At 44.9% G+C, this 27788-nt stretch overlaps 1 protein-coding gene across 1 annotated transcript in view; it reads left to right on the top strand.

Annotated features, from left to right (window-relative positions):
* LOC142573134 (ATPase WRNIP1-like) overlaps positions 1-27788 on the top strand; it is a 101205-nt gene that overhangs the window by 46546 nt on the left and 26871 nt on the right. The window contains exons 3-4 of the mRNA XM_075682667.1: positions 2471-2665; positions 23904-24130. Of these exons, the coding sequence (XP_075538782.1) occupies positions 2471-2665; positions 23904-24130 (422 nt within the window). The remainder of the gene's footprint in view (positions 1-2470; positions 2666-23903; positions 24131-27788) is intronic.

Raw genomic sequence — 27788 nt, forward strand, 5'->3', positions numbered from 1 at the left:
CAACGAATATCCGGAAATTGCTGAAGCACTCGTTACAGCTACCTCAGTGCACATTTTCAGAAAAATGCTCAAAAATGTTTTCCTTAACGCAGACTAAAAATCGTGCCGGACTGATCCCAGTTGGTTTCCGCATACTCTGTGTCTTGGCTTTTCATTGTGAAAGTCCGATATATTTTCTGTACCTGGACGATTGCTTCAACATACCTGTACAATGTATCTGATTGTATGTGTATTTATGTTATTGATGTAAAAAAAAAAACACTTATTGATGTTTAAGTTCTACCGTGTTGCAAATTGAGCCTAGTGTAGTCAATACTTTTTGTTATTAATTTATGTTCTTGCCTGACTAATTTATGTTCTGATGCAATTTATGTTCTTGTGTGACTGCTGCTGCCAAGGGTGGCGAGGCCCAGTCAGGCACGTTCAGTGCCTTTTGTCGCTTCCCCCAAGGCATTTCTGTAAGGAATGTCTTGAACAAATGAATAAAAAAGAAAGAAAGAAAGCGAGTCTTTCACTACCGTGACATGACCGGCAAAATTAGTCATAGTGTGTAACATGCAAAGCTGACTCACAATCCTGGAAGATGTTTCATATGGATATGTAGGACGTGAGTGTGCTAATCAAGCTGTGTAGCTTTTTGCTGGTGCAAAAAAAAAGGTGCAAGATTCTAGGGGGGGGGGCTGCCGCTCCCCCCCCCCCTTTTCGGATGCCCATGACTCTGCCACAGCTGCTAATTGATATTCTATATATGTTGTCAAAACCAGTGTTGCTATAAAGGTTCGAGTGTATACGGTATATAATATATGAATGAACTAATAAAAACCAAACTTAAAAAAAAAGAGCAATCTGTTATCCTGCTGTGTCATTTTTACATATTTTCACCTAAGTACATCAGCCCTTTGCTGGAAAGTGCCAGTGACATTGTAATAATGCATAATGTGCAGAAGTGGTGTAGTCTTGCTTTATGAATTACCTGAGTGTCATGCATTATTGTGACATCACGGCACTTCTCTGCTAAAGAGGTGATGTACGTATTCATTTCAAAATAAGATAGCTGTTAAAATGCTATGCATTCTTTTGTGTTCTCGTTTTTTGGCACTGTTCAAACCAAAATAATCTATACAACCAACATCAACAGAAATTCTATCATTAACGACTGCAGTATTTATAGCAAAATCACTAATTATAGCGACCGCATTGCACTTAATACATCCCTCAACACCCTAGCTATTTGGTGCTCTAATTGGCAGATGTCGGTTAACGTAAAAAAGTCTGTGGCCATGGCCATAAACAAGAAAAACAAGACTAACTTTGCATATGAGATTAATGGCATACCACTAACTAAAGTTGAACATAAATACCTGGGAGTTACACCTCAGACCCCAGGTAGGATAAAGATATTTCGAATATCACCGCAGGAGCATTACGCAAATTATGCTTCCTCAAAAGAAGCCTTGCGCTCTCTACGACATCAACAAAGCTACTGGCCTACACAATGTTCGTTAGGCCAGTTCTCGAATATGAGAACACAGTCTGGTTTCCTCATGCAATGACTAACATAACAAAATTAGAGGCAGTAAAAAGAAAGTTCTATAAGGTTCATTCACAACAAATATAGATGTGCTGACTCACCGGCTAATCTTCTAACACAGTCTGGATTGCAAATGCTATCTACCAGAGCAAAACACGCTTGCCTGAAGTTCTTGTTTCAGCTTCTAAATAATGATTATAAGATAGATGTGTCCAGGTACATTTCATTTTCTGAGACTCGAAAAACATGTAACAAACATGCATACACTTTAACAGAATACACATGCAACACCAACATATTTAAGTATTCATTCTTCCCCCTTACAGTAGCTGAATGGAACCGACTTGATCCTGCTATAACCGCCATCGAATCGTCCGAATTTACCTCACAAGTAGAAACTGCAGTGTGTAAACAAAATCATTTGTCATCGCACGAAGCATCGTCACAAATTTCGCATTGTGTTGCTTTCGACGTCCCACTTTTCTTTTTCCTTTTCAATTCGTTTTTTCTCGCTCTCAAAGTGTATGTGTTTTAAGCGCATCTCTTCACACATTTTTAAAATTTTTTGACGTGTTAAGTGTTATCTTTCAGTTTGCTTCTATTTTCATGTATAACTAGTTGCTTACATGTCCTTCACTGCTAGTATTATGTTAATTAACTGTCACGTGAAAACATGCATTTTTGTTCATAAGCTCAGATTCCTTCTTGTATTGCCATCCTTGGCCAATTGTTTCCTTTTTATTTTCTTTTTTTTTCAATTAACTGTTCTGCCTAGATGCGTACTGATATGCATGTATAGTGTATTGCCCAACTGCCATGTTCTCAAATGAGAGTAGCAGTATTGTAAATAAATAAAATAGAAAATAAGTTGTCGCACTATGTCATGTGTTGGTTTCCATGCTTTAAATTACTTGTAACCTGCATTGTCTTGCCTTGCAGACCACCTTGGCTCATATAATTGCGAACCAGTGCAAGCAGTCATCAGATGCAAGATTTGCAACTCTGTCTGCCACTACAGCTGGTGTGAAGGACGTCAAGGATGTCTTGGAGAGAGCCAGAAATGACCAGAAGATGTTCAAGAAAAAGACTGTGCTATTCATTGATGAGATCCACCGTTTCAACAAGCTTCAGCAGGTTTGTCTCGAGAATGTTCAAATTGATTGGAAATGTTTGAACTCTTTGCTAGTAGGGAAATTGTTAGACCTGCGCAAGCAGGCCACCAGTCAGGCAAACATCTCCAGCTTTTTTTATTAAAGTTAGCATTTCTAGGAAGTGTGAACATTACTGTTTCCACCTACTTTGAAATCATGAGGAAGGCTTCTGAGAAATCCAGAAGCTAATGCAGGTACAGTCACATGCAAAAAACTAAAGACAAAAGATTTCTTTTAGCCTTGGTAGCAGAATTTCTTTTTGTGTGTTTTAGGCATGCACTTTGAAATCAAGTCTGAAGAGACGTGTGTACTTGAACCAAAGCCAGGAAACAGCTCAGCATATTGTACTGAAATGCCAAGATAATCATCCAGTGAGACCCATAGGGAGTGTCCACCTTTCTGAGGCATTGGGATTCAAAGATAGAAGGATTAAGAGGAGTAAGAGACATTAGACTTTAGAGTATTGGTGGAAGAAAGGCAGGGAAGAGATTGGTACAGTCAAATCTTGTTAATTCGAACACGCTGAATTCGAACTTCTGGTTCATTCTAACTGACTCTGTGGTCCTATCAAAGTTATGTGTATTCCCATGGGCGAAAACGCCCGGTAAGTCGAACATGCAAGTATTTGCGACAGTTAATTCGAATATACCACGCTGCGACAATGCTCTCAGCAGCCTGCGAAATCACGTGGTGGCACCTCCATCCACCATTGCTCTGACCCTGCCATAGAGGAAAAGCTTAGGAGAGACCCCTCAACACCGCGTGCGAAGAAAAAAAAACGTAACGGAAATTTCACCCTTTCTCAAATGGCAAGGTCGCCATTTCTGCGTCACGCCATAATGTCCCAGCCACTCTAGCAGCAAAATGCATGCCGTGGGAGGGATTGGTCCTGGGCAACTTTTTCGCAGCTCGCTGCGATAAATTCAGAGCAGCGAGAGAGAAAAATGAGAGCGGCCCTACAGTGACGTATACATGGGAAACTGGTGTCATGCGGACCCGCCCGACTGCTCAGTTCGTACTCACGTCTGGTTTAGCCGGACTGCTTGTTTCGCACTATCGTCTGCTCGCATCAGCTCTCGCTCTCAGTTGTTTTGGTTCGCTTGGTTTGGGCTCATTTGTGCTTGCTTTTTACTATGACCAATCTAAATCGAGACGTCCCAATGGCAAGGTTGTTGGAGACAGTGCGTCATGTCTGATACTGTACGACAAGACATACCCTGAATTCAAGGACATGAAGGTGACACCTTGTACCTCATTCTTCTTGTCTTTTGAACATGGTGACGCTGCAACAGAAGGGAGCACACTAACATGATTATGATCAGTGGCAGCGAATTTGTCATCTTGATAAGACATGACTTTCGTTAAGAAAGCAAGACGAAGAATGCAAACACAGCGCCGATCTGTCAGCAGACAAAGGAAAAAGCATTGCGAGCATGCAGAGGGAAGCAGTAGTGGAGGCCCAGTCTGGTTTCAGCAATTCCGCTGCTTCGATGGCAGTCTTAGGTGGCAGCGAAGGGGGCAGAGGTAATTAGCGCCATCCATCAAGCTGGCGGGAGAGCAAATACACTTCCCTCCCACGCTTTCTCGCAACTACACTTCCCTTGCCCTCCCTCTCAAGTCCCTTGTAACTCCCTCACTTTCGGCAGTCTCCGCACGTGCTCACCTCCATGCCAGCACTGCCAGCCTGGCACCAGCTTAGCCCACTCCCTGAAGTTTCGTTTTCTGCCGTTATCGGGAAGCGAGCATTGGCCGGTATTGGCAGTTTCGTGGTCCTTGCTCATTGTGTGCTTGCGTGCCGCGACTGCATGACTCGCACCATTCGTGCATCGTGCTATGGTGCACAAATACTTCAAGAACAAGTCCTTCTTTTAATTAGAACAAATTTTCGGGCCTCTTCGAGTTCCAATTATTGAAATTCGACTGTATAACCAGAGTCATTCCAAATGTAGGAATAATAAAATAAAGATACAGGTTTCAGTGACAAAAGTAATGATCGAAATCAAAGAGGCAAAATCCTAGGTGGCCATTCATGTAGTAAAACCTGAATGGATCAAAAGGGGATGCTAAAAAAACATCACAGGCCGAATGGGATCTGGTTTGGAGAAGTGCGTCTGAGTGCACATGCGTACTGTCGTCCTTGAGCGCGCACAAACATGGAAGTAGTGTGCCGATCTTGGCATAGCGTGCCGACCTTGATGCAGCCCTTCTGTGGCACGGTAACTCATATTGTGTGAGGGGTTTGTAATGGCAACATGCCTAGGTATCAGAAAACAGCTGTTGACGCTGAAGAAAGTGAACGCAAGTGTGCTGAGGCTGCGCAGGCTCGATGGGCCAGTGAGAGTGTTGACCGCGTGAAGTTCATCTCACCAAAGCACAGGCCAGCTATGCCAAGAAGACGGCCGAAGCTCGCAAGGCCCATCTCATCTGTATGGGTGATTTGTATCTTGCCCGCCAGTAGCGACAATACGTTGAACAGCGTTTGGAGGCCCTGGAGTGGAAAAGAGTCACCCAACACAGATGCGTGGCTGCTCAGACTTCTGAAAAATTAGGGGTGTGCGAATATTTGAGAACTTCAAATATTATTGAATATTTTTAATATTGTATTCGATTCGAAAACTAAGTACAACAATATTTTTGAATATTTAGTTGGGATACAAATATTTGAAGCAAATTGAATATATTAGTGACTGTGCAGAAGCAAACACGGTTCTTAGCGTTTGTTTCTATATAATCTAAGAGTATGTGTCTGATATTGTGCCGAATTCGGCTATAAATTTCTGCTGCTGGTGAAATATTGCCTTTAAAGAGAGCCCAACCACAGTACTCCTAAGCTCAGCAGGAATGCCAGCCTCTCGGTAGCAAGAGGCGTGGGTTTTTGGACGAGAGTGCACTCTTTTGCAGTACCACCCCCAAGCCTGAGCCACGGCCACTGGATTAAAAAAAAAAAGGTGCGGCCTGTCAGGTGCATTGAAAACGCTGTCCTCCGCCAAGGTGCGACCAGCCGGGACTGTTTGTCTGGGATCAGCATAGAAAATGCGTCAGGAAACACTGTCACCCGACACATCCTGTCCCCCGCAACTAGAGCCGTTCGGCCCAACCAAGCAGCCTAGAATGTAACTACGACTGTCACGTTCAGTCCCATTGCAGCCGGCCTGACGCGGCAGGCTTCACCCATTTTTTTATCCAGCGGCTGTGCCTGAGCTTATTGCTTGAAAGCAAAGGCTTTGAGTGATGGCTGGCACTGGATCAAATCCCTGAATTTACGGGTATTTGATGTATAATAAGGCACAGGTTGGGGAGAACAAACAGCTAGCGGGAATTACTAAGTTTTCCAAGTTAACATGAGTCAAATACACAGTCTTTTAGTATAAAGGCCAACTAGTCTAATTCTTTACCAGTGAAAATGTTATTGCAATGTTCCAACATGTTGAAATACTAATCGAACTTGCCAATAAATGCATGTGCATATCATTATTCAATATTAAATAATTTTGATATTTGCACACCTCTGTGAAGAATAGAATGAGCATCTCTTACATTGTTGGGGGGGAGGGGAGGCTGACGAGATCCAATGGGAGTCTATATAATGGCATGTGAAACATGATATGATTAATACCGGTGTCACGTTGGCACTTTTAATCCAGATCGAAATTCTCAATTGTGATAGGCTCCCTCCCACAGCTTCCACAAAGGAGCCAACTGCAACTGAGAAATTTGATTGCGATTGAAAGTGCATCACGTGGCACCCATATAAGATAGGAAATAATTGTATAATAAAGAGTCAAAAGAGACAGAGTAAAGATCTGTAATCAACATTTAATTGTTGAATCATTTAAACAACCATGTACGTCGATTTTGTCTTCTCTAGCATCGACACTTGGTTTACCCTTTTGTTTTATGTCTAAACACCAAGCTATTCTCTGAACAAGCCCTTGATCTTCACTAAAAAGCTGTCTTAGGCCAATGTTACAATATAAGTGCACTGTATGGGACCCATCTATGGGGGCAATGACTGGGATGAAATTGAGAGGGTCGAGAACATAGCATAGTGCTATGTAGTCGGCAACTATACTGAAAATCTTAGTATTTCCACTACAAAACAAACAATAGGATCGGAGCTTCTGAAAAAGCTTCGTGTAATGTTGACAATATCTTCACATTGGGGGTACGAAGCTAAACCAGCCACGCTTGTGCCTCCACTCTGCCGCTGCAGCTGATCAGTCGACGACCGATAGTTCGGACTCCAGGGGGACGTCTGAACTATCGAATGTCCGAAAAACTGAATGCATCCAAAAAGGATCACTTTATTTAAGTTTTAAGGCCCCTGTGCACAGAACAAGTGGTCGATGCATTGCTGCACACACTTCCGCTTACATGAAACCAAGTCCACCTGCATTTGTGCCAGTTTTGAGTTTTGCTCTTGCAAAGACTGCAAAGGCTTGGGTCAGATCCACATGTGGAAGGCTCCGGAGCACATGGCACATCATCATCCGAATCAGAGTCGCCATGCACCACCAAAGCACCGTATATAGAGTGGTGCGCACAAAAGAGATGCTGACACTGAGAGAACCACCAACAAAGAAGAAGCTCTGGGTCGCCTGTATAGTGTAATGTTTATCTTTGTTTGCTTGTTTCTCACATTCCTTGCGGTGGACACTGCAACTTTCTCGCTCAAGGCGGACACCTGAACTATACCAAAATGCAAGTGCATGTAAACGACACTGTCCAGAGAGTACGACTGTGTCGCATCCTTATAGGCACAGAGGTTACATTTCTCCACACAGCTGCAGAAGAAAGTGTAAGAGAAAGAAGAGGCATGCGCAGAAAGAAGGCCGAAATAAGGAATAAGCCTCCATTGCTAGGCAACACTTGTCTGGGCTGAGCATGTGCTTTTGAAACCTGATGCGTCATCTCTTCTTCAGTAAGAAAAAAGAAAAAGTCCCCTCACGGCATCTATTTCCTCTAGCGCCACCTTGGGTTTTCGTAACCCTTTAGCCGCAGTGTCCTCTTTTTGAACCTTGCCGTCTGCTAACCTACTGTTCCAGTTGCCATAAAGCATACACAGAAAGCTAAGAATCACCAGATTGCGGAATATTAGTTCGTAGTACTGAGGCATTGTTAACATGACATGACAACTGAATAACGATCATTATTCTGAAAATTTCAGCTTTCTGAAGTTCTTAGTAATGAAAGATTTTTACATTGTAACTATAATGCAGCCAGCAGGGGATTTCGGAAAAGTTTGTTAATGTGGTTTCCGTAGTAACAAGGTTTCACTGTGCTGAATACAATGCTGCTCTGCTTTGGTTTTTGCTCTGATTTGAGAGAGGTGCATTTGCAAGCAGCTGCATGTAATTCAACCACACGATCATCTGTGGCCCCAGCAGGTTCCATTTATTGTCTTGGTATTCCTTTGTAGCGGCATTGAAATGCAGTTATATATCATGTATGAACACACTTCGTTATAATGAGGTTATAAATACATTGTTTGTGGAAAAGAAGTTGTAAAAGTTACCTAAGTACTTTGTTATAGCCGAAGTTGCATTATATTGAAGTTCGTTACTTTGAGGTTTAACTGTATTTGAATAGTGTCCGTGTATTGTTGTCATTTTGTTTAATTAAAGTTGATAGTGCTTTCTCAATTAGTATTTCTTTTACTTTGAAATTATGTATTTCACCATCATCAGCCTATGTTTATGTCCATTGAAAGATAAAGGCCTCCCAGTGATCTCCCATTACCCCGTTGTAGCGCCAGCTGATTCCAACTTTAACCAGTGAATTACTATTACAGTCGATGACCAACTCCATGGGGAATGTAAATAAGTCCTAACTATCAAATGTCTAAAAAGACGAATGTAACAAAAAATAAACAAATTTATTTACGTTTTAAGGCCCCTGTGTAAAGAATAAGGGGTCGATTCATTGCTGCACGCAAATCCACTTATGTGCAACTGAGTACGCCTGTATTTTGCCAGCTTTGTGTTGCTCTACACCGATGTAAGGACTGCAAAGGCTCACTTCAGATCCGCATGTGAATGCTCTGGGTGCACACTGCACATCATCATCAGAGTCACTGTTTGACGGTGAGAGAACTTGCTCAATTATTTCGTCATCATTCAGTTCGGCACACGACAACACCATGCTGTTGATGTCTGCAAAATCTTCAAATGTAATGGTGGCAGAAATCAGCACACCGCAGCCTAGCAGGTTATCAAAGATGTCCGTATTCGAGCTCATTGTAGTAGGAGGTAGTTCAGGCTCTTCAGTTGCAGAGTTGGGCTCATTCGGATTGCGAGGGAACTGTTGGTGCCATTTGACACGGCCTGGCAATAAGTTCACAAGAAAGACTTCTTGGAGTCAGCAGGGTGCTGTCTGGAATGCAAACTAAACAAACAAGCACAGCATGGCTGACAGCTGTCCGCAAGGCAAACTCAAACAGAACGGCGATAGCGGGCCATGCGTGGGGGTGCCGGAAAAGGATGTGATGATCGCAATGTTGATGCAACCTATGATTCAGCCAAAGCCTCCAAGATTGTCATTTGCATTTAAATTTTTAAGGCGTAGTGCTGTGACCAAGGCAAAGCCTCAGGGATTACCATCTAATGTGTTCTCTGAGGCCATACTTGATGTCTCGTGTCTCTTACGCAATACTTTGTCTTGTCGAGGTTGCCAGAGCAGATAATGGTGGCAGAGTCGGCATACGCTACAGCCGCTACAGATTATTGAGACAGAGTCCGAATAATCGAATGTAGAGCGGGCAGCTGTCTGAAATATCACTCGTCATTACACATTAAGTCTATGGGGTCACTGACTGTGACTGTGCTGTGAAGCTGTCTGAATTAATAATAATATTTGGGGTTTTACGTGCCAAAACCACTTTCTGATTATGAGGCACGCCGTAGTGGAGGACTCCGGAAATTTCGACCACCTGGGGTTCTTTAACGTGCACCTAAATCTAAGCACACGGGTGTTTTCGCATTTCGCCCCCATCGAAATGCGGCCGCCGTGGCCGGGATTCGATCCCGCGACCTCGTGCTCAGCAGCCCAACACCATAGCCACTGAGGAAGCTGTCTGAATTACCGAGCATGTCTGGATTATAAGTGTTCGATCTATCAGTCGGCGACTGTATGTATTGTCACGTGGTAGTGACGGCTGAGAAGGCAGCAAAACTGTGATTAACGAAACGAGAGTTTTATTGGGCGAACTTGTCCCTCAAAAACAGGCTACACTCAAAGAAGGATGGTAGCGGCGAACACGATCGGCGGTTGTCGAAAATCTGATGAGCGGGTCAAGCGTGTTGGCTTTTATACATCTGTCGTCGAATGTTCCAGAGCAATTGCTGGGATCCGCGTGCCTTCCACAAATTTCCACATTATTCGCGTCGTGCGCACACGCAATCAGATAACACAAGTTGCGGTGAAAGACAGTGGACGGAACCATCGATAACATTCCAGAAATTTCTTTTACATGCAGGCGCGTCCTGCTCTGTGCGATAACATTTGTTAGGCGGCGAGAAGTGGTTGCCCGATAAAGATAAGTACATGTGTCATTACCCCCCTCTTAAAAAAGCATCGTCCCGATGCTACAAATATAAGAGAGCGAAACACAAAAGGACACTTATTAAAGAAATGTAACAAAACAACGAAACGAAACAAAGTCCAAAGTTCATTAACGCTGGTAACACGGCTTGAGTCGCACAACGTGGACTATTTCAGGTCGTGAGCGGCGCCGCTGTGATAGCGAAATGCTGTCTGGCACGCCCTCATAGTCCAGTGCACCTATACGTCGGATGATCTTATACGGTCCGAAATAGCGACGCAAAAGCTTCTCGCTCAGTCCTTGTCAGCGTATAGGGATCCAAACCCAAACACGGTCACCGGGCAGGTACTCGACGAAGCGTCGTCGGAGGTTGTAGTGTCGGCTGTCGGTACGCTGCTGACTCTTGATCCGTAGGCGGGCGAGTTGTCCGGCTTCTTCGGCGCGCTGGAGAAAGGTCGCGATGTCAAGATTCTCTTCGTCGGTGACGTGCGGTAGCATGGCGTCGAGCGTCGTCGTCGGGTTCCTGCCGTAAACCAGCTTAAACGGCGTGATCTGTATTGTTTCTTGCACCACCGTGTTGTAAGCAAAGGTTATGTACGGCAGGACCGCGTCCCACGTCTTGTTCGACGTCGACGTGAATTGCTAGCATATCGGCAAGGGTCTTGTTCAGGCGCTCCGTGAGACCATTCGTCTGCAGGTGGTAGGCAGTTGTCTTCCTGTGGCTTGTGTGGCTGTACTGCAGAATGGATTGGGTGAGCTCTGCTGTAAACGCTGTTCCTCTGTCGGTGATGAGGTTTTCTGGGGCACCATGTCGCAGCAGAATGTTCTCGACGAAAAATTTCGCCACTTTGGCTGCGCTGCCTTTCGGTAGAGCTTTAGTTTCAGCAAAGCGGGTGAGATAGTCCGTCGCCACGACGATCCACTTATTTCCGGATGTTGACGTCGGAAACAGTCCCAACAAGTCCATCCCAATCTGCTGAAAAAGTCGACAAGGAGGCTTGATTGGCTGTAGTAATCCTGCTGGCCTTGTCGGTGGTGTCTTGCATCGCTGACAACCTCAGCATGTCTTGACGTAACGGGCGACGTCGGCGGTCAGACGCGGCCAATAATATCTTTCCTGTATCCTCGACAGCGTTCGGGAGAATCCGAACTGTCAAGTGGTTGCATCGTCATGTAGGGCGTACAGTATTTCTGGACGCAGCGCTGACGGAACAAGAAGGTAGCTGGCGCGGACTGGTGAGAAGTTCTTCTTTATGAGCAGGTTCTTTTGTAAAGTGAACGAAGACAATCCGCGCTTAAAAGCCCTAGGTACTACGTCGGTGTTCCCTTTCAAATACTCGACGACGCCTTTTAGCTCCAGGTCTGCTCGTTGCTGTTTAGTGAAGTCTTCTGCGCTCATTATTCCGAGGAAGGCGTCGTCATCCTGTTGTCTTCCGGCGGGGGATCGATGGGGGCGCGTGATAGGCAGTCGGTGTAGGCAGCCGGACTTGTAGATTACCGTGACGTCATATTCTTGCAGTCTGAGGCTCTACCTCGCCAGATGTCCTGAAGGGTCCTTTAAGTTAGCTAGCCAACACAACGCATGATGGTCGCTGACGACTTTGAATGGCCTGCCATATAGGTAAGGGCGGAATTTTGCTGTAGCCCAAATGATGGCGAGGCATTCCTTTTCAATCGTAGAATAATTGCCTTCCGCTTTTGATAGCAACCGGCTAGCATAAGATATCACCCGTTCATGTCCGTCTTTCTTTTGGACTAGGACAGCACTGAGGCCTAGGCTACTGGCGTCAATGTGGATTTCAGTATCGGCGTCTTCGTCGAAATGTGCAAGTACCGGCGGTGACTGCATGCGTCGTTTTAGTTATTGAAATGCGTCGGCCTGCGGCGTTTGCCATTTGAACTCGACATCTGGTTTGGTTAGATGCGTTAGCGGCTCAGCGATGCGTGAAAAGTCTTTGACAAAGCGCCTATAGTAGGCACACATGCCAAGGAATCTACGCACTGCCTTTTTGTCGATGGGCTGCGGGAACTTTGCGATGGCAGCTGTTTTCTGCGGCTCGGGGCATACTCCGGATTTGCTGATGACGTGGCCTAGGAACAGAAGCTCATCGTAAGCGAAGCGGCACTTTTCTGGCTTCAGAGTGAGCCCTGATGACTTGATGGCCTCTACTACTGTCGCAAGCCGCCTAAGGTGATTGTTGAAATTTTCGGTGAAGACAACGACGTCATCCAAGTAAACAAGACAGGTCTGCCACTTCAATCCTGCTAACACCATGTCCATGACACGCTGGAACGTTGCAGGTGCCGAGCACAGTCCGAATGGCGTGACCTTGAACTCGTTGAGGCCGTCTGGCATGATGAAGGCAGTCTTTTCGCGATCTCTCTCATCGACTTCTATTTGCCAGTAGCCAGACTTGAGGTCCATCAAAGAGAAGTATTTAGTGTTGCATAGCCGATTCAATGCGTCGTCTATCCGGGGAAGAGGGTATAGGTCTTTCTTTGTGATCTTGTTCAGTCGACGATAATTGATGCAGAAACGTAGGGTTCCGTCCTTTTTCTTCACCAGTACAACAGGAGATGCCCACGGGCTTTTCGACGGCTGGATGATGTCGTCGCCGAGCATTTCATCGACTTGTTGCCTAATAACTTCACGTTCTCGCGTCGAAACTTGGTAAGGGCTTTGGCAGAGTGGTCGAGCACACTCTTCGATGATTATGCGATGCTTTGCCACTGGTGTCTGTCGAATCCTTGATGACGTCGAGAAGCAGCCTTTGTATCGTCGGAGCAGACTTCTGAGCTGTTCTTGCTTAATCATGGGGAGACTTGGATTAATGTTGTAGTCTGGTTCGAGAACCATGGTCATCGGAGTAGATGCGGCGGAATCCGAGAGGACAAACGCATTACTAGTTTCCAGAATTCCCTCGATGTTCTTGATCGTCGTGCTCTTGTTGATTTGCTTGAACTCCTGGCTGAAGTTTGTCAGCAACACTTCAGTTTTCCCTCTGTACAGTCGAGCAATCCCTCTTGTGACGCAAATTTCACGGTCAAGCAGTAGACGTTGGTCACCCTCGATGACGCCTTCTACGTCAGCAGGTGTTTTGGCGCCGACGGAAATGACAATGCTAGAGCGAGGCGAGATGCTGACTTGACTTTCGAGCACGCTTAAGGCATGGTGACTACGAGAGCTCTCCGGCGGTGTCGCTTGATCTTCAGACAGGGTTATCGACTTCGACTTCAGGTCGATGACTGCGCCGTGTTGGTTTAGAAAGTCCATGCCGAGAATGACTTCGCGGGAACATTGTTGGAGGATAACGAAGGTGTCAGGGTAAGACCGGTCATGAACGGTAATTCTTGCCGTGCAGACTCCAGTCGGCGTAATCAGGTGTCCTCCAGCGGTCCGAATTTGAGGGCCTTCCCATGCAGTCTTAACCTTCTTCAACTGGGCAGCCATGTGTCCACTCATGACGGAGTAATCGGCCCCTGTGTTGACTAAGGCAGTGACTGCATGGCCGTCGACAGGCGCGTCGAGGTCGGTGGTTCTTTGTCTTGCGTTACAGTTAGGTCTTGGCGTTGGATCACGGCTGTGTCGCGTTGACCTGTGGCTGGTAAGGGATCTCGTCAGGTTGTCTTTCGTCGTCATATTCTTTGCTTTCATGCTTCGTCGGGACGGCGGCGTGTCGTTATGCCGTCGAGGTGGTTTCTTCGGCTGCGGAGGATCTTCATCAGTTCGACGAACAGCAACCACACCTCCATCGGTTGCTGCTTTTAGTTTTCCGGATATGGGCTCGCTGACCGGCCCCGGGCTGGGCCAGTGTATGGACGGCGTTGCGGCGGCAGCTAGCGGCCTGGTGACGGCGAACAAGACGGTCGTCGAGAGTCGCACTGAGTGGCGGCTAGGTAATCGGCGATGTCATGTGGGCGCTTCCCAAGCTGTGGACACGGCGCGTTGACGGCGAACCCTCTCAGTCCCAAGTTGCGGTATAGGCATTGGCGGTACACATGGCCGGCTTCTCCGCAGTGATAGCAGAGCGGGCGGGCTGGTGGTGGCGGCGGTGGACGACGGAATTGCGGCATCATAGGGTCATGGAGGGGGGCCTTGACGGCGGGCGACGGCGGCATAGGTCATAGCTTCCAGCTGCCGCTGCGGTGATTCTGGTTGCAGCTCAGGAACTCCAAGCGATCGCTCAAGCTCATCTTTGACGATTGAGGCGATTGAGGCTACTTGAGGCTGCGACCTGGGGTACAACCTCTGCAGCTCTTCCCGTACGACCGCTCTGATAGTCTTTCGCAGATCGTCGGTGGCCAGTGATTGAATTCCTGCGTAATTGGTAGAGGTCGTGCAGCGGTTGAATTGCTGGTTCCACATTTCGAGTGTCTTCTCGATGCTGGTGGCCTCGCGAAGGAACTCTTCTACGGTCTTTGGTGGGCTTCGTATCGTTGCGCCGAAAAGTTCTTCCTTCACACCCCGTATGAGAAGGCGGACTTTCCTCTCCTCAGGCATATCCGGGTCGGCGTGGCGGAACAGACGGTTCATTTCTTCCGTGAATATGGCAACATTCTCGTTAGGTAGCTGCACTCAGGTGTCCAGCATTGCTTCTGCCCTTTCCTTGCGCAGTGTGTTCGTAAAGGTGCGCAGGAAGCCACTCCGGAACAGGTCCCATGTTGTCAAGGTCGACTCCCGGTTCTCAAACCACGTTTTCACGGCGTCTTCTAAGGCAAAGTATACATGCCGCAGCTTGTCGTCGGAGTCCCAGTCGTTGAAAGCCGCGATTAGTTTGTAGGTCTCCAGCCAGGATTCCGGGTCTTCAGTCGCTGCTCCATGGAAGGTCAGTGGGTCCCGAGGTGGTTGTAGGACAACAAGGGACGCTGGGGCAGCCATTGGGGTTGTTTTGACCACAATCTTGTTTGTCATCTCAGGTAGAAGTCCGTGCTCTGGGCGCAGTCCTTGCAGTCTGTGGCTAGCACGCTGGTTTTGGGCGATGTTGGTTTTGTCCTTGGGCTTCGGGCTTGGATCATGGCTTTGCGGGGGCGTTCGGTACATGAACGCACTAGCACCTCCACCAGATGTCATGTGGTAGTGACGGTTGAGAAGGCAGCAAAACTGTGATTAAAGAAACGAGAGTTTTATTGGGCGAACTTGTGCCCTCAAAAACAGGCTACACTCAAAGAAGGATGGTAGCGGCAAACACGATCGGCGGTCGTCGAAAATCTGATGAGTGGGTCAAGCGCTTCGGCTTTTATACATCTGTCGAATGTTCCAGAGCAATCGCTGGGACCCGCGTGCCTTCCACAAAGTTCCACATTATTCGCGTCGTGCACACATGCAATCAGATAACACAAGCTGTGGTGAAAGACAGTGGACGGAACCATCGATAACATTCCAGAAACTTCTTTTACATGCAGGCGCGTCCTGCGCTGTGCAATAACATTTGTTAGGCGGCGAGAAGTGGTCGCCCGATAAAGATAAGTACACGTGTCAGTATTAACTTCTTTCCTTTTTTTACTGTTTTGCTCTGCAGAATATTTTGTACGTACTACTATTGTTGGTTCTCTTTGCTCTGTGAACCCCCCCCACTGTAGTGCCTGAATGGTGCTATGGATAAGAGAGCAATTAAGTAACTATCTTTATTCTACAAGTGGCCAGAATGGTTTTGAATGCGTTGCTGTGAATGCACAGCAAAAAATATATGTCTTTATTTCACAAGTGACTATAAACGAACTTGCGGCATGCATGTACGTTTGCATGCAGCCTGTTCAGTCTGTATTTTGACCGATTTCATGCTGCTGCTACAGATAGACAAAAGTATGGTCGACAGTGCGTGCATCGAATCTATATCCCTTGGTAACGTAAGTGTCGACCGCGCTAGGACAACCGAAGGAACATGGGTTTCTTTGGAACAGCCGTTCTTGGGTACTTCCCTCACCCAGCTGCCACCCTCGTCGGCACTGACAACCGAGGGTGTAGTTGGCACCGTAGGAAGCTGCTTGATTAATCTGACTAACAAGAATTCAATCAAACAAGTAGCCTGAGACCGTGTTGCTATTTAACAATTAAGGAAACAACTCCTAGGTGTGTGAACTACACACAACAGGCACATAAATGCAGCCTTGGTAGCTTAGTTGGCTGGCTTGTTTTTTCCCAGTTGTTTAGGTGGGGCTGGTAGCATGCTTCGCTGCTTTTGATTTTGAAGTATTGGCATTGTATCAAAACCTAATCATGGCGTTTTCTGCCTGTCTGAGTGACCGAATTAGCATGTGGTCGTGCAAATAAAATCTGAAATATTGAACGCCATGATCTAATGCATTTCGGTGCTCATACTGTGACGGGAGATGGCAAGTGCATGCGTTGTATAATCAAGGAACACATACTACAGTCAAACACACTTATGGTGATCCCAGGTATAGGGATTTATCGGTTATAACTGTCATATTTCGTTGCATTTAAGATTTTCCAATCCTGCCTATTAATAGCAAGCTTTAGCTTGGGTCATCATCATCATCATCATCAGCCTAGTTACGCCCACTGCAGGGCAAAGGCCTCTCCCATACTTCTCCAACTACCCCGGTCACGTACTAATTGTGGCCATGTTGTCCCTGCAAACGTCTTAATGTCATCCGCCCACCTAACTTTCTGCCGCCCCCTGCTACGCATCCCTTCCCTTGGAATCCAGTCCGTAACCCTTAGTGACCATCGGTTATCTTCCCTCCTCATTACATGTCCGGCCCATGCCCATTTCTTTTTCTTGATTTCAACTAAGATGTTGTTTACCCGCGTTTGTTGCCTCACCCAATCTGCTCTTTTCTTATCCCTTAACGTCACACCCATCATTCTTCTTTCCATAGCTCGTTGCGTCGTCCTCAATTTCAGCAGAACCCTTTTCGTAAGCCTCCAGGTTTCTGCCCCATATGTGAGTACTGGTAACACACAGCTGTTATACACTTTCCTTTTGAGGGATAGTGGCAACCTGCTGTTCATGATTTGAGAATGCCTGCCAAACGCACCCCAGCCCATTCTTATTCTTCTGGTTATTTCAGTCTCATGATCCGGATCCGTGGTCACTACCTGCCCTAAGTAGATGTATTCCCTTACCCCTTCCAGTGCTTCGCTACCTATCGTAAACTGCTGTTCTCTTCCGAGCCTGTTAAACAATACTTTAGTTTTCTGCAGATTAATTTTCAGACCCACCCTTCTGCTTTGCCTCTCCAGGTCAGTGAGCATGCATTGCAATTGGTCTCCTGAGTTACTAAGCAAGGCAATATCATCAGCGAATCGCAAGTTGCTAAGGTATTCTCCATCAACTTTTATCCCCAATTCTTCCCACTCCAGGCCTCTGAATACCTCCTGTAAACATGCTGTGAATAGCATTGGAGATATCGTATCTCCCTGTCTGACGCCTTTCTTTATAGGGATTTTGTTGCTTTCTTTGTGGAGGACTACGGTGGCTGTGGAGCCGCTATAGATATCTTCCAGTATCTTTACATATGGCTCATCTACACCCTGATTCCGTAATGCCTCCATGACTGCTGAGGTTTCGACTGAATCAAACGCTTTCTCGTAATCAATGAAAGCTATATATAAGGGTTGGTTATATTCTGCACATTTCTCTATCACTTGATTGATAGTGTGAATATGGTCTATTGTTGAGTAGCCTTTACGGAATCCTGCCTGGTCCTTTGGTTGACAGAAGTCTAAGGTGTTCCTGATTCTATTTGCGATTACCTTAGTAAATACTTTGTAGGCAACGGACAGTAAGCTGATCGGTCTATAATTTTTCAAGTCTTTGGCGTCCCCTTTCTTATGGATTAGGATTATGTTAGCGTTCTTCCAAGATTCCGGTACGCTCGAGGTTATGAGGCATTGCGTATACAGGGTGGCCAGTTTCTCTAGAACAATCTGACCACCATCCTTCAACAAATCTGCTGTTACCTGATCCTCCCCAGCTGCCTTCCCCCTTTGCATAGCTCCTAAGGCTTTCTTTACTTCTTCTGGCGTTACCTGTGGGATTTCGAATTCCTCTAGGCTATTCTCTCTTCCACTATCGTCGTGGGTGCCACTGGTACTGTATAAATCTCTATAGAACTCCTCAGCCACTTGAACTATCTCATCCATATTAGTAACGATATTGCCGGCTTTGTCTCTTAACGCACACATCTGATTCTTGCCTATTCCTAGTTTCTTCTTCACTGTTTTTAGGCTTCCTCCGTTCCTGAGAGCCTGTTCAATTCTGTCCATATTATAGTTCCTGATGTCCGCTGTCTTACGCTTGTTGATTAACTTAGAAAGTTCTGCCAGTTCTATTCTAGCTGTAGGGTTAGAGGCTTTCATACATTGGCGTTTCTTGATCAGATCTTTCGTCTCCTGCGATAGCTTACTGGTTTCCTGTCTAACGGCGTTACCACAGACTTCTATTGCGCACTCCTTAATGGTGCCCATGAGATAGTCGTTCATTGCTTCAACACTAAGGTCCTCTTCCTGAGTTAAAGCCGAATACCTGTTCTGTAGCTTGATCCGGAATTCCTCTAGTTTCCCTCTTACCGCTAACTCATTGATTCGCTTCTTGTGTACCAGTTCCTTCCGTTCCCTCCTCAAGTCTAGGCTAATTCGAGTTCTTACCATCCTATGGTCACTGCAGCGTACCTTGCCGAGCACGTCTACATCTTGTATGATGCCAGGGTTCCCGCAGAGTATGAAGTCGATTTCATTTCTAGTCTCACCATTCACGTCCACTTTCGTCTAACCCGCTTGCGGAAAAAGGTGTTCATTATCCGCATATTATTCTGTTCTGCAAACTCTACTAATAATTCTCCTCTGCTATTCCTAGAGCCTATGCCATATTCCCCCACTGACTTGTCTCCAGCCTGCTTCTTGCCTACCCTGGCATTGAAGTCGCCCATCAGTATAGTGTATTTTGTTTTGACTTTACCCATCGCCGATTCCACATCTTCATAAAAGCTTTCGAGTTCCTGGTCATCATGACTGCATGTAGGGGCATAGACTTGTACCACCTTCAATTTGTACCTCTTATTAAGTTTCACAACAAGACCTGCCACCCTCTCGTTAATGCTATAGAATTCCTGTATGTTACCAGCTATTTCCTTATTAATCAGGAATCCGACTCCTAGTTCTCGTCTCTCCGCTAAGCCCCGGTAACACAGTACATGCCCGCTTTTTAGCACTGTATATGCTTCTTTTGTCCTCCTAACCTCACTGAGCCCTATTATATCCCATTTACTACCCTCTAATTCCTCCAATAACACTGCTAGACTCGTCTCACTAGATAGCGTTCTAACGTTAAACGTTGCCAGGTTCAGATTCCAATGGCGGCCTGTCCGGAGCCAGGTATTCTTAGCACCCTCTGCAGCGTCACAGATCTGACCGCCGCCGTGGTCAGTTGCTTCGCGGCTGCTGGGGACTGAGGGCCGGGGTTTGATTGTTGTATTCATATAGGAGGTTGTGGCCAAGTACTGCACCAGGGTGGCCAATCCTGCTCTGGTGAGAGAGTGCGTTACCGGTTCTTGTCACCGGGATCAGGCCGCACTCCAGGCCTGTTTGTGCAATTTTCTCAACACACGGTTTTTTTTTTTGTATTTTCCGGTGGAGAATTGCGCGGCACCGGGATTTGAATCACGGTCCTCTTGCACTGGAGACGGATACTCTACCGTCCCCGCAGGAGTTAAATTAAAAATTGAATTATGGTGTTTTGCGTGACAAAAACCACTCTCTGATTATGCACGCCGTAGTGGAGGACTCAGAAAATTTCGACCACCTGGGGTTCTTTAACGTGCACCTAATTCTAAGTACACGGGTGTTTTCGCATTTCGCCCCCATCGAAATGCGGCCGCCGTGGCCGGGGTCCGATCCCGCGACCTCGTGCTCAGCAGTCTAACACCATAACCACTGAGCAACCACGGCGGGTCCCGCAGGAGTTGTACGCCTCATTTAACCTACAGTGGTGCCCTATTTGATCAGTCAAGGTGGACCAATCTGAGCTTGGTTATACCGCATGGATGGCACTCGGCTAGAGAACCTTGTATTTATGACCTGCACATGTGTGGCCACACATAATTGAGGATATATAATTTTTTTTTTTTAGGAGGGTTTCCGTACAGTGATAAAAGGAAGGAAAATACATTAAAAGAAAGAAAAAAAAAGGAAAAAGAAAGGAACATAACATGTGATTTGAACTCGTGATCCTTCAATGTTGCCCGGAAAGGTAGCTCAGTCGGTTGGTTCGTCAAGCCAACGGCTACTTTCAAGCGCCAAAGCTCCTGCTCCGAGCCTCATACTTATGTGGAAAGTTACTGATGTTGTCCGCGACAGTCGATTTTTGTTGTCCGCGACAGTCGAGTGGTTGGAAGGCATAATTTCTTGGAAAAATGGCCGCCAGAGGAGCAGCGTGAACTCGAGCGGCTTTATAGACTAGGAAAACTGCCTTAAAATATTTAGACTTGAGGGGAAGCTTCGTTAACAAACTATAACACGGCAATCAGCACTCGTATACGACGAGAGAAATTATTGAGACGTGGAAAATTCCCTTGAAATAAATCTGGTTTGCGAGACAAATGCTTGTATGTATTGAATCTCTTAAAAGATGAGGGGGGAAATATGCGCTCACCGAGAGGGCATCGTCCGCACGAGACCACCACCAGGCACCTTACTGAGATGTAGAGAGCTTCGCGGCCGGAACGAAGTCTCCCCTCTCCGCCGGCCAAGGGTGGAAAACGCGCTTTCCGATCGCTCAAGGTTGCGCGGACATTGTATAGCTCTAGCGTCTAGGAAAAAGCTTAAACAGGTGCGGGGGCGGCACGCATAGCGTGGGAAGCTAGCCGCCGGAATAGCTATCTCAAGTACTGCTGCTGGCGAGGGCGAAATACCTTCGTGTAATTATAATAACCCTAATAGGACTTCTTTCAAAGAAAAAAAAAAGAAAAGAAAAAGAAGGGAAACGGCTCAGAAGGCTATACTACGAGAGCTATGACTGATACTTTTCTATATATATGTATTCATCTCATCTATGGGATCGCATGCGCAGTGCTCCTATCTAAATACATGTAAAAGGAGAATTCGTTTTTCTTGGCAACCAATGCACCAAATTTGATGAGGTTTGTTGCATTTAAAAGAAAAACTTAAAATCTAGTGACTGTTGGTTTCGAATTTTTGGTTTAGGTTGAAAAGTTTTTATTAAAAATTGGCAAAAATAGAAAATTTTCAAAAACCAAACTATCAAGTTTACAACTCTAACTCAGCAACGAAAAATGATAATGCAATTCGGTGAATTTCATCTAGTGAAATATCTAAAGCGGACAAAATTGATATGCTACACATGAATCTCAAAATGTTTTGCAATATGGAAATGCAGCTTTTGCAGAACCCTTGTAAACAACGTAACAAATTCACGTAAGATGTAAAATGACATATGGAATTTTTTCGCTTTCAATGATCTAATGGATGCTCACAGAACCATGATATCTGTTCTTGATGCAGAGCTATGAGTTTGAAAACAAGTGCTTCTATTTTTTTCAAACTTTCATATTTTGGAAAATCATTTTCATAGAATTCAGACTCTAAATCGAAATTCAGCTTCCAGCAATCACTAGAATTTAACTTTCTCTCTCAAATGCAACAAATTTCATTAAAATCGGTCCCGAGGTTGCCTCAGAAAAACGTTTTTGCGTTTTACATGTATTTGAATTGGCTGCGTCGGAGTTGGACCCGAGCTAAAGCTTCCTCATAGAACTGCTTCCAGGTATTTTCAAATGTTCTTTTTAAATTGACGTGCTGTTACAACAAACGGTTTAAACCCAGTCACAGTAAGAAGAGGGCGCATACGAAGTACCAAAGCACGGAAGTGTGACCAAACTGGGCACACTGCAGCATGCACCCCACTCCAGTCAAACTGGGATGACGATTGGGCCTTCGAGGTGTTCGAGCAACTACTGTTCGCGGATTTCGTAAGACGTGAAGAAGGTCACGTGCTTTCATGGCATGCCAAGTACAGCACCTAGAGCACAAACAGCATGGCGCAGGACATGCACCTGTGCACCTGTGCGATATCGGATGCCATGATGGGGCCACTCTCGTTTTTGTGCAATTGTCAGTGCGGCACCATGTGTGTTGCACCTGTTTTAATGAATTGGAACAAGCATCTATGTCCTTCTATCAGGGAATGACGGCTGCTCAAACGTTTCTGTAGACAAAGCCCCAGTTGGTGAGAACACTGGACCATGCACTGCCGCTAGCAATGTCGTAAAGGTTTGGCGGTTGCTACACTCTTCTTAGGAGATCACGGTGCGGTGGCGTTTCATTTATAAGTTGCGGATTGCTGATAATGGTTCGTGGTAACCTTTTGACTTTTGAACGTCAAATTTTTTTGCCCAAAGCGACAGATAACTTGATTTTGTGGCTCTTTTATGGCTGATGCGCAGTCATAATGCCAAGACCATGATGTCCGAGACCGTCGTATAACAGTGGAAGGCCACAGTAACTTTTGAAGTTTACGCTCCCGGCTGACTAGAAGGCTTCGCTCTCTTTTGTAGCTAGAATACAGTCATGGACCTGCTGTTAGTAAAATATATCACAAACTCCCGGATCAAAAATGGCAGCTGCGCTTTTTTTTTATTGCAACAGCGTGCCTTCTGGCATAATTGCAGTTCCGAAATGTACGACACTGTATTTCATTCTTTAGATGAACATTTCTAACACAAGTTTGCAGCTAGGCACCGGAACATACTCAGAACAAAAATCACACTAAAAATGTAGTTTTTGGACCAAAGTGCTGCTGAATTGTAACTGCCAACGCCAGCTTCAACGTGATTAATTTTCGAGCATTTTTACCAGCAAATTCATCTATAACAAACTACAGACATAACAACCACTTTTTTCAGAACTATTGAGTTCATTATAAACGGCTTTGACTATATGTCCTATGACACTGGCTCCTGTCTACTTTTGGTATGCTTCACTGCGATGCATTGAGTATGCTTGACCATGTAAAATTGCTGTATTGTGGTAAAGCTGACTTGTGGGAACCAGTATTATGCAAAGCTTTAGACCCCTACTGTGCATTCCGCACTTCGAAGCCATCGGCGAGGATGACTGAGGCAGAGTCGTCGCCGTGGCTGACAATGGTGAATCCTTTAAACGAAAACACAGCACCAGGCAGTGGGAAACTTGTGAACATCGAAGCAACTAGGCCTAATGACAGCACAATACGACTACTACGGCTGCCATTGGATCAGTGCACGAGAACGCTGGTTCAAGCCTGTGAGATAATCAAAATGGCGGCAGTGGTAGCTTCGATTGATGCCTTTTGGGACCTGTGGTCAACACGAAAAGTAAGGAAAATCTGAAGGTTTAAAAAATGTTTCAGTGTCCAAAATTTTAGACGTCCTTACACATTGGCTTTGTGGGGTATGTGGTGGCACTGCGTAAGCATTCGAAAAGTCTTTCATTGAATGTAGTGAAACTTTTTTTGCAGATGTGAGTGACAGCTCATGGAGCTATCCAAATAATTGACCATGTCGGAATTATTAGTGTCTAAATTATTGGTCGGTGAATATTCCTGAAGTTGGATGTCTTTGTATCCTGTTCCCTCTATATTTCTGTTCCCTTTTCATGATCTCAGATAGGGCGTGGCAAAGTTTTGCCTTGATCTGAACAGAGAGCCGAAACCCTTCACAGGATGTCTTCCTGCCAGCCGTAGAGTCCGGTGCGGTGGTCCTGGTGGGAGCGACCACAGAGAACCCATCCTTCTCACTCAACTCAGCCCTGCTCTCGCGATGCCGTGTCTTTGTGCTCGAGAAGCTCCCCACTGCAGAGGTGGCACTTATCCTACACCGTGCTCTGGCCCGTCTGGACGTCGAGCTCGTCTTCAAAAACAACAGCTCACAAAAGGACTCACCTAGTGGGTAAGTTACAAGGCATGGCCATGTGATTCGCATTAATATCCACATGAATGGGGAATAACCTGCTGATGCTTTGCTGTCAGATTACCGTTGTTTCCTGCATTTGATCGTATTGTTGTTTCCAGATTGCACTGATAAAAGAGGCGAGAGCATCCTTCTAGGAATAAAGAGGGCAATAACATCTTACTCAGTTAACACTGATTCAAATCTCGAAATTGTCTGGGCAGCCTGTTCAATATTTTTCATTAAGTTATTGACAGGCGCTTGTTACCGCCTGCCAGATTCTGGTCATTCGTTCGTTAATGAGCTACGCATCAGTATCACTAAGGCAACTGAGCTATATCCTACTGATAGCATCTATCTTATCGGAGATTTTAATTACCCCTTAATCAACTTGGCTCAACTATCATCATTGTGTCATATTTCAACAGAATTCTGTAACTTGACGCTTGATTGCAACCTGACTTAAGTCATTAACCAACCCACCCATGAGACCAATATATCAGACCTAATACTTACAACAACACCAGAAACGATAAAAGAGATAACATACTTGGATGGATTCAGTGATCATAATTTACTTCAGTGAAATTTAGACATTCCAGTTCCGTTTGTGGGCTATGTGACGAAGACAATTTAGAATTACAATAAAGCTAATTTCACATATACTAACGCAGAACTTGAAACATTCTTCTACCATGAATTTTTACCTTCATTTAAGAGCCGAGTCATTGATGAAAACTGGGCACCCTTTAGAGATAGAGTGTCAGCTTTGGTCAGCAAGCACGTCATTCTAATCGCAAAAACTAAAGATAAATCTAACTCTTGGTCCACTAGGAAGCTTAAGCAACTAAGGAACAAAATAAAGCGGTTATACCAGACTGCCAAGCGTGTGGGTACCCGTTCAGCTTGGGATAGATACAATGTCTGTCTAGAATCCTATTGCTCTGCCTTATCCATTGCGAGAGATAAATACTTTGCACATGATCTTCTATCACCTATGAAAACTAAGCCTAAAAAGTTTTGGAAGCAAATATGCCCTGATCGTGACACTAGTTTCATTTCCCTCCAAAGTAACAACACTCCCAGCCCAGACAATGAGTGCCCCGCAATATTCAACACCTTCTTCTCGTCTGTGTTTACTTCAGAAGTTCATTCTAATCTTCCTGAAGTTCCCGATCTTGATTACCCCTACATGACGCCCATTGAAATAACTGAAGAAGGCATCATGTGCGTCATAAATAACCTTAAAGAATCTACCTCAGCCGGTATTGATGGCATTATTTCCAAAATATTAAAAAATACCATTTCAATGTCTAGTAAATTTTTATTTAACATTTTTCAGCAATCCTTAACTACTGCAATACTACCCTCTGACTGGAAGGTAGCTAAAGTCGTACCCATTTTAAAACTGGAAACAGAACCTCAGCTGAAAATTACCGTCCTATATCTCTTACGTGCATTTTCTGCAGAATGCTAGAACATATAATCGCATCTAATGTTTTCAGTCTTCTTGAGCACAATATTTTTTTTTACGGTAATCAACATGGGTTTAAAAAAAATCATTCCTGCGAAACACAGTTATTCGAACTAGTGACTGACTTGCATTTTAATATAAATGATAACCTAGAAACTGATTGTATATTTCTTGACTTCGCCAAAGCCTTCGACCGCATTGCTCATTGCCGCGTGATTTCAAAATTATTGTCACTCTGTCTAGGCTCCTTAACTTTATCATGGTTTCGTAACTTCCTTTCGCATCGCCAACAGTTCATATTTGTTAATAATCTGTCCTCTAATCTTTCCTCAGTTACCTCCGGTAGTTACCGGTACTGGAAGTACCGGAGTTACCTCCGGTACTTCCAGTGTAGTCAGTCCATTGTTATTTCTTATTTATGTAAATGATTTAACTAATAACATTTCTTCCTGTATGCGAATTTTCGTGAATGATTGTATCATCGACCGCCCCAATAGATCTACTAATAACCACCTGGCAATGCGATCCGATCTTCATCTAATCAAAGAGTGGTGCAATACATGGTTAGTTACCCTTAACCTATCGAAATGCAAAGTCATCTCATTCAGCCGTAAACATAACAATTCTAGTTATACATACCATATTTAAGATGACTTACTGTCTCACGTCTCTCATTACAAATATCTCGGTGTTAACCTTTCATCGGATCTTTCGTGGTCATTTCATATTACATCCATATGCGCCATAACCTCTAAGTCTTTAGGGTATCTATGCCAAAACCTCACAAGTTCCCTTGCTAATATTCGCAAACTAGCCTACTTTACTTTTGTTCACCCACAACTTGAGTTTGCTTCCTTCATTTGATCTCTTTATCATAACAGCATGGTCACCACTTTAGAATCCATCCAAAATAGGGCCGCACAGTTCATCTCAAGGAACTATAACTACCATTCAAGTGTCATTCAGATGAAAACTGATCTTTTTCTCCAATCTTTAGGCACACGCCGTGACATCGCTCTGCTAACAGTATTTCACAAGTACCTATATGCACTCCAATAGATCATGCTCCTTTCGCCTCGATGTCCCATCCCACATGTCCAAAAAATTGCATAGTCATTTGAGTCTTACATGAATCTATGGTGACACTTTAGCTTTTAATTCATCAGCACTTCCACGAGCCATCAGATTATGGAACAATCTACCAGACAGCATTGCATCTCTGTCTAATCCTGATACATTCCATCACCCACTTATTACACAACTCACTGAAGCCGATGTTTAGCATGTTTCATATTCATGTTTCAGTTCATATTTTGAAGTTAAGCATTTCGTTTCCCCCCCTTTATTTTTGTGCATTTCCAAAACACATTTGATGAATTCCGACTTATTTATACGCCATGTGCTTTTTATGTTATGTGCTTTAAACTATGTACCATACTTCTTCTCGTTATTTCTGCATTGCTTAGTCTCTTCTTCCTTACTGCTATTATGTGCACAAATTTTATTTACCATGTATTGTACTCTTTTCTTTTTCATCTGATTGTGTATGCACTGTTGGGATTTCCCCCCCCCCCTTACACAATGCCCTACGGGCCTGTAAGGTTCTTCAAGTAAATAAATAAATAAGTTCGTAATCTGTTTTCTCAGCTTCCACTTGAAACAACTTGAAGAACCTTATCTGTACTGCCAGTGTGTCACACTGCCTTTTTTAACTATTGTTGCAGCATCTGATGTTTGCTACATGGACAGGAATGAAGAGGAATGCTGCACGTTGTACTGACATTCTTAATCTAGCTCTTTCCTTGATCGATATTCACACTCTATAGTACTGCCACAAACTTTTGCCCTTTTGTTGTGACTAACCAACATGCAACATTCATGTTATTTAGTGGCATGTAGTGTACTGTCATTGAATCTCGGTCAATGCTACAATCGAGTCACGTATTGATTGAGTGGTTTTGACATTCCAAAGCAATACAGCAGCTCAGAGAAATTCGATATTGGAGGACTGAGGATTAATTTTGACCACCTGGAGACCTTTAACTTGAACTCAAAGGATCGTATATGAGCATTCTTGCTTTGGAATTAAGCAGCTAGGAATTGAACCCACAGCCTACTTCTTGGAAGCAAAATTCCATAGCCGTCGAGCCACTTTAGAAGGTGGAGTCACTTATACTGTATCGT

The sequence above is a fragment of the Dermacentor variabilis genome, chromosome 2 (genome assembly GCF_050947875.1).
Source record: "Dermacentor variabilis isolate Ectoservices chromosome 2, ASM5094787v1, whole genome shotgun sequence".
In the NCBI taxonomy this organism is placed as follows: domain Eukaryota; kingdom Metazoa; phylum Arthropoda; class Arachnida; order Ixodida; family Ixodidae; genus Dermacentor; species Dermacentor variabilis.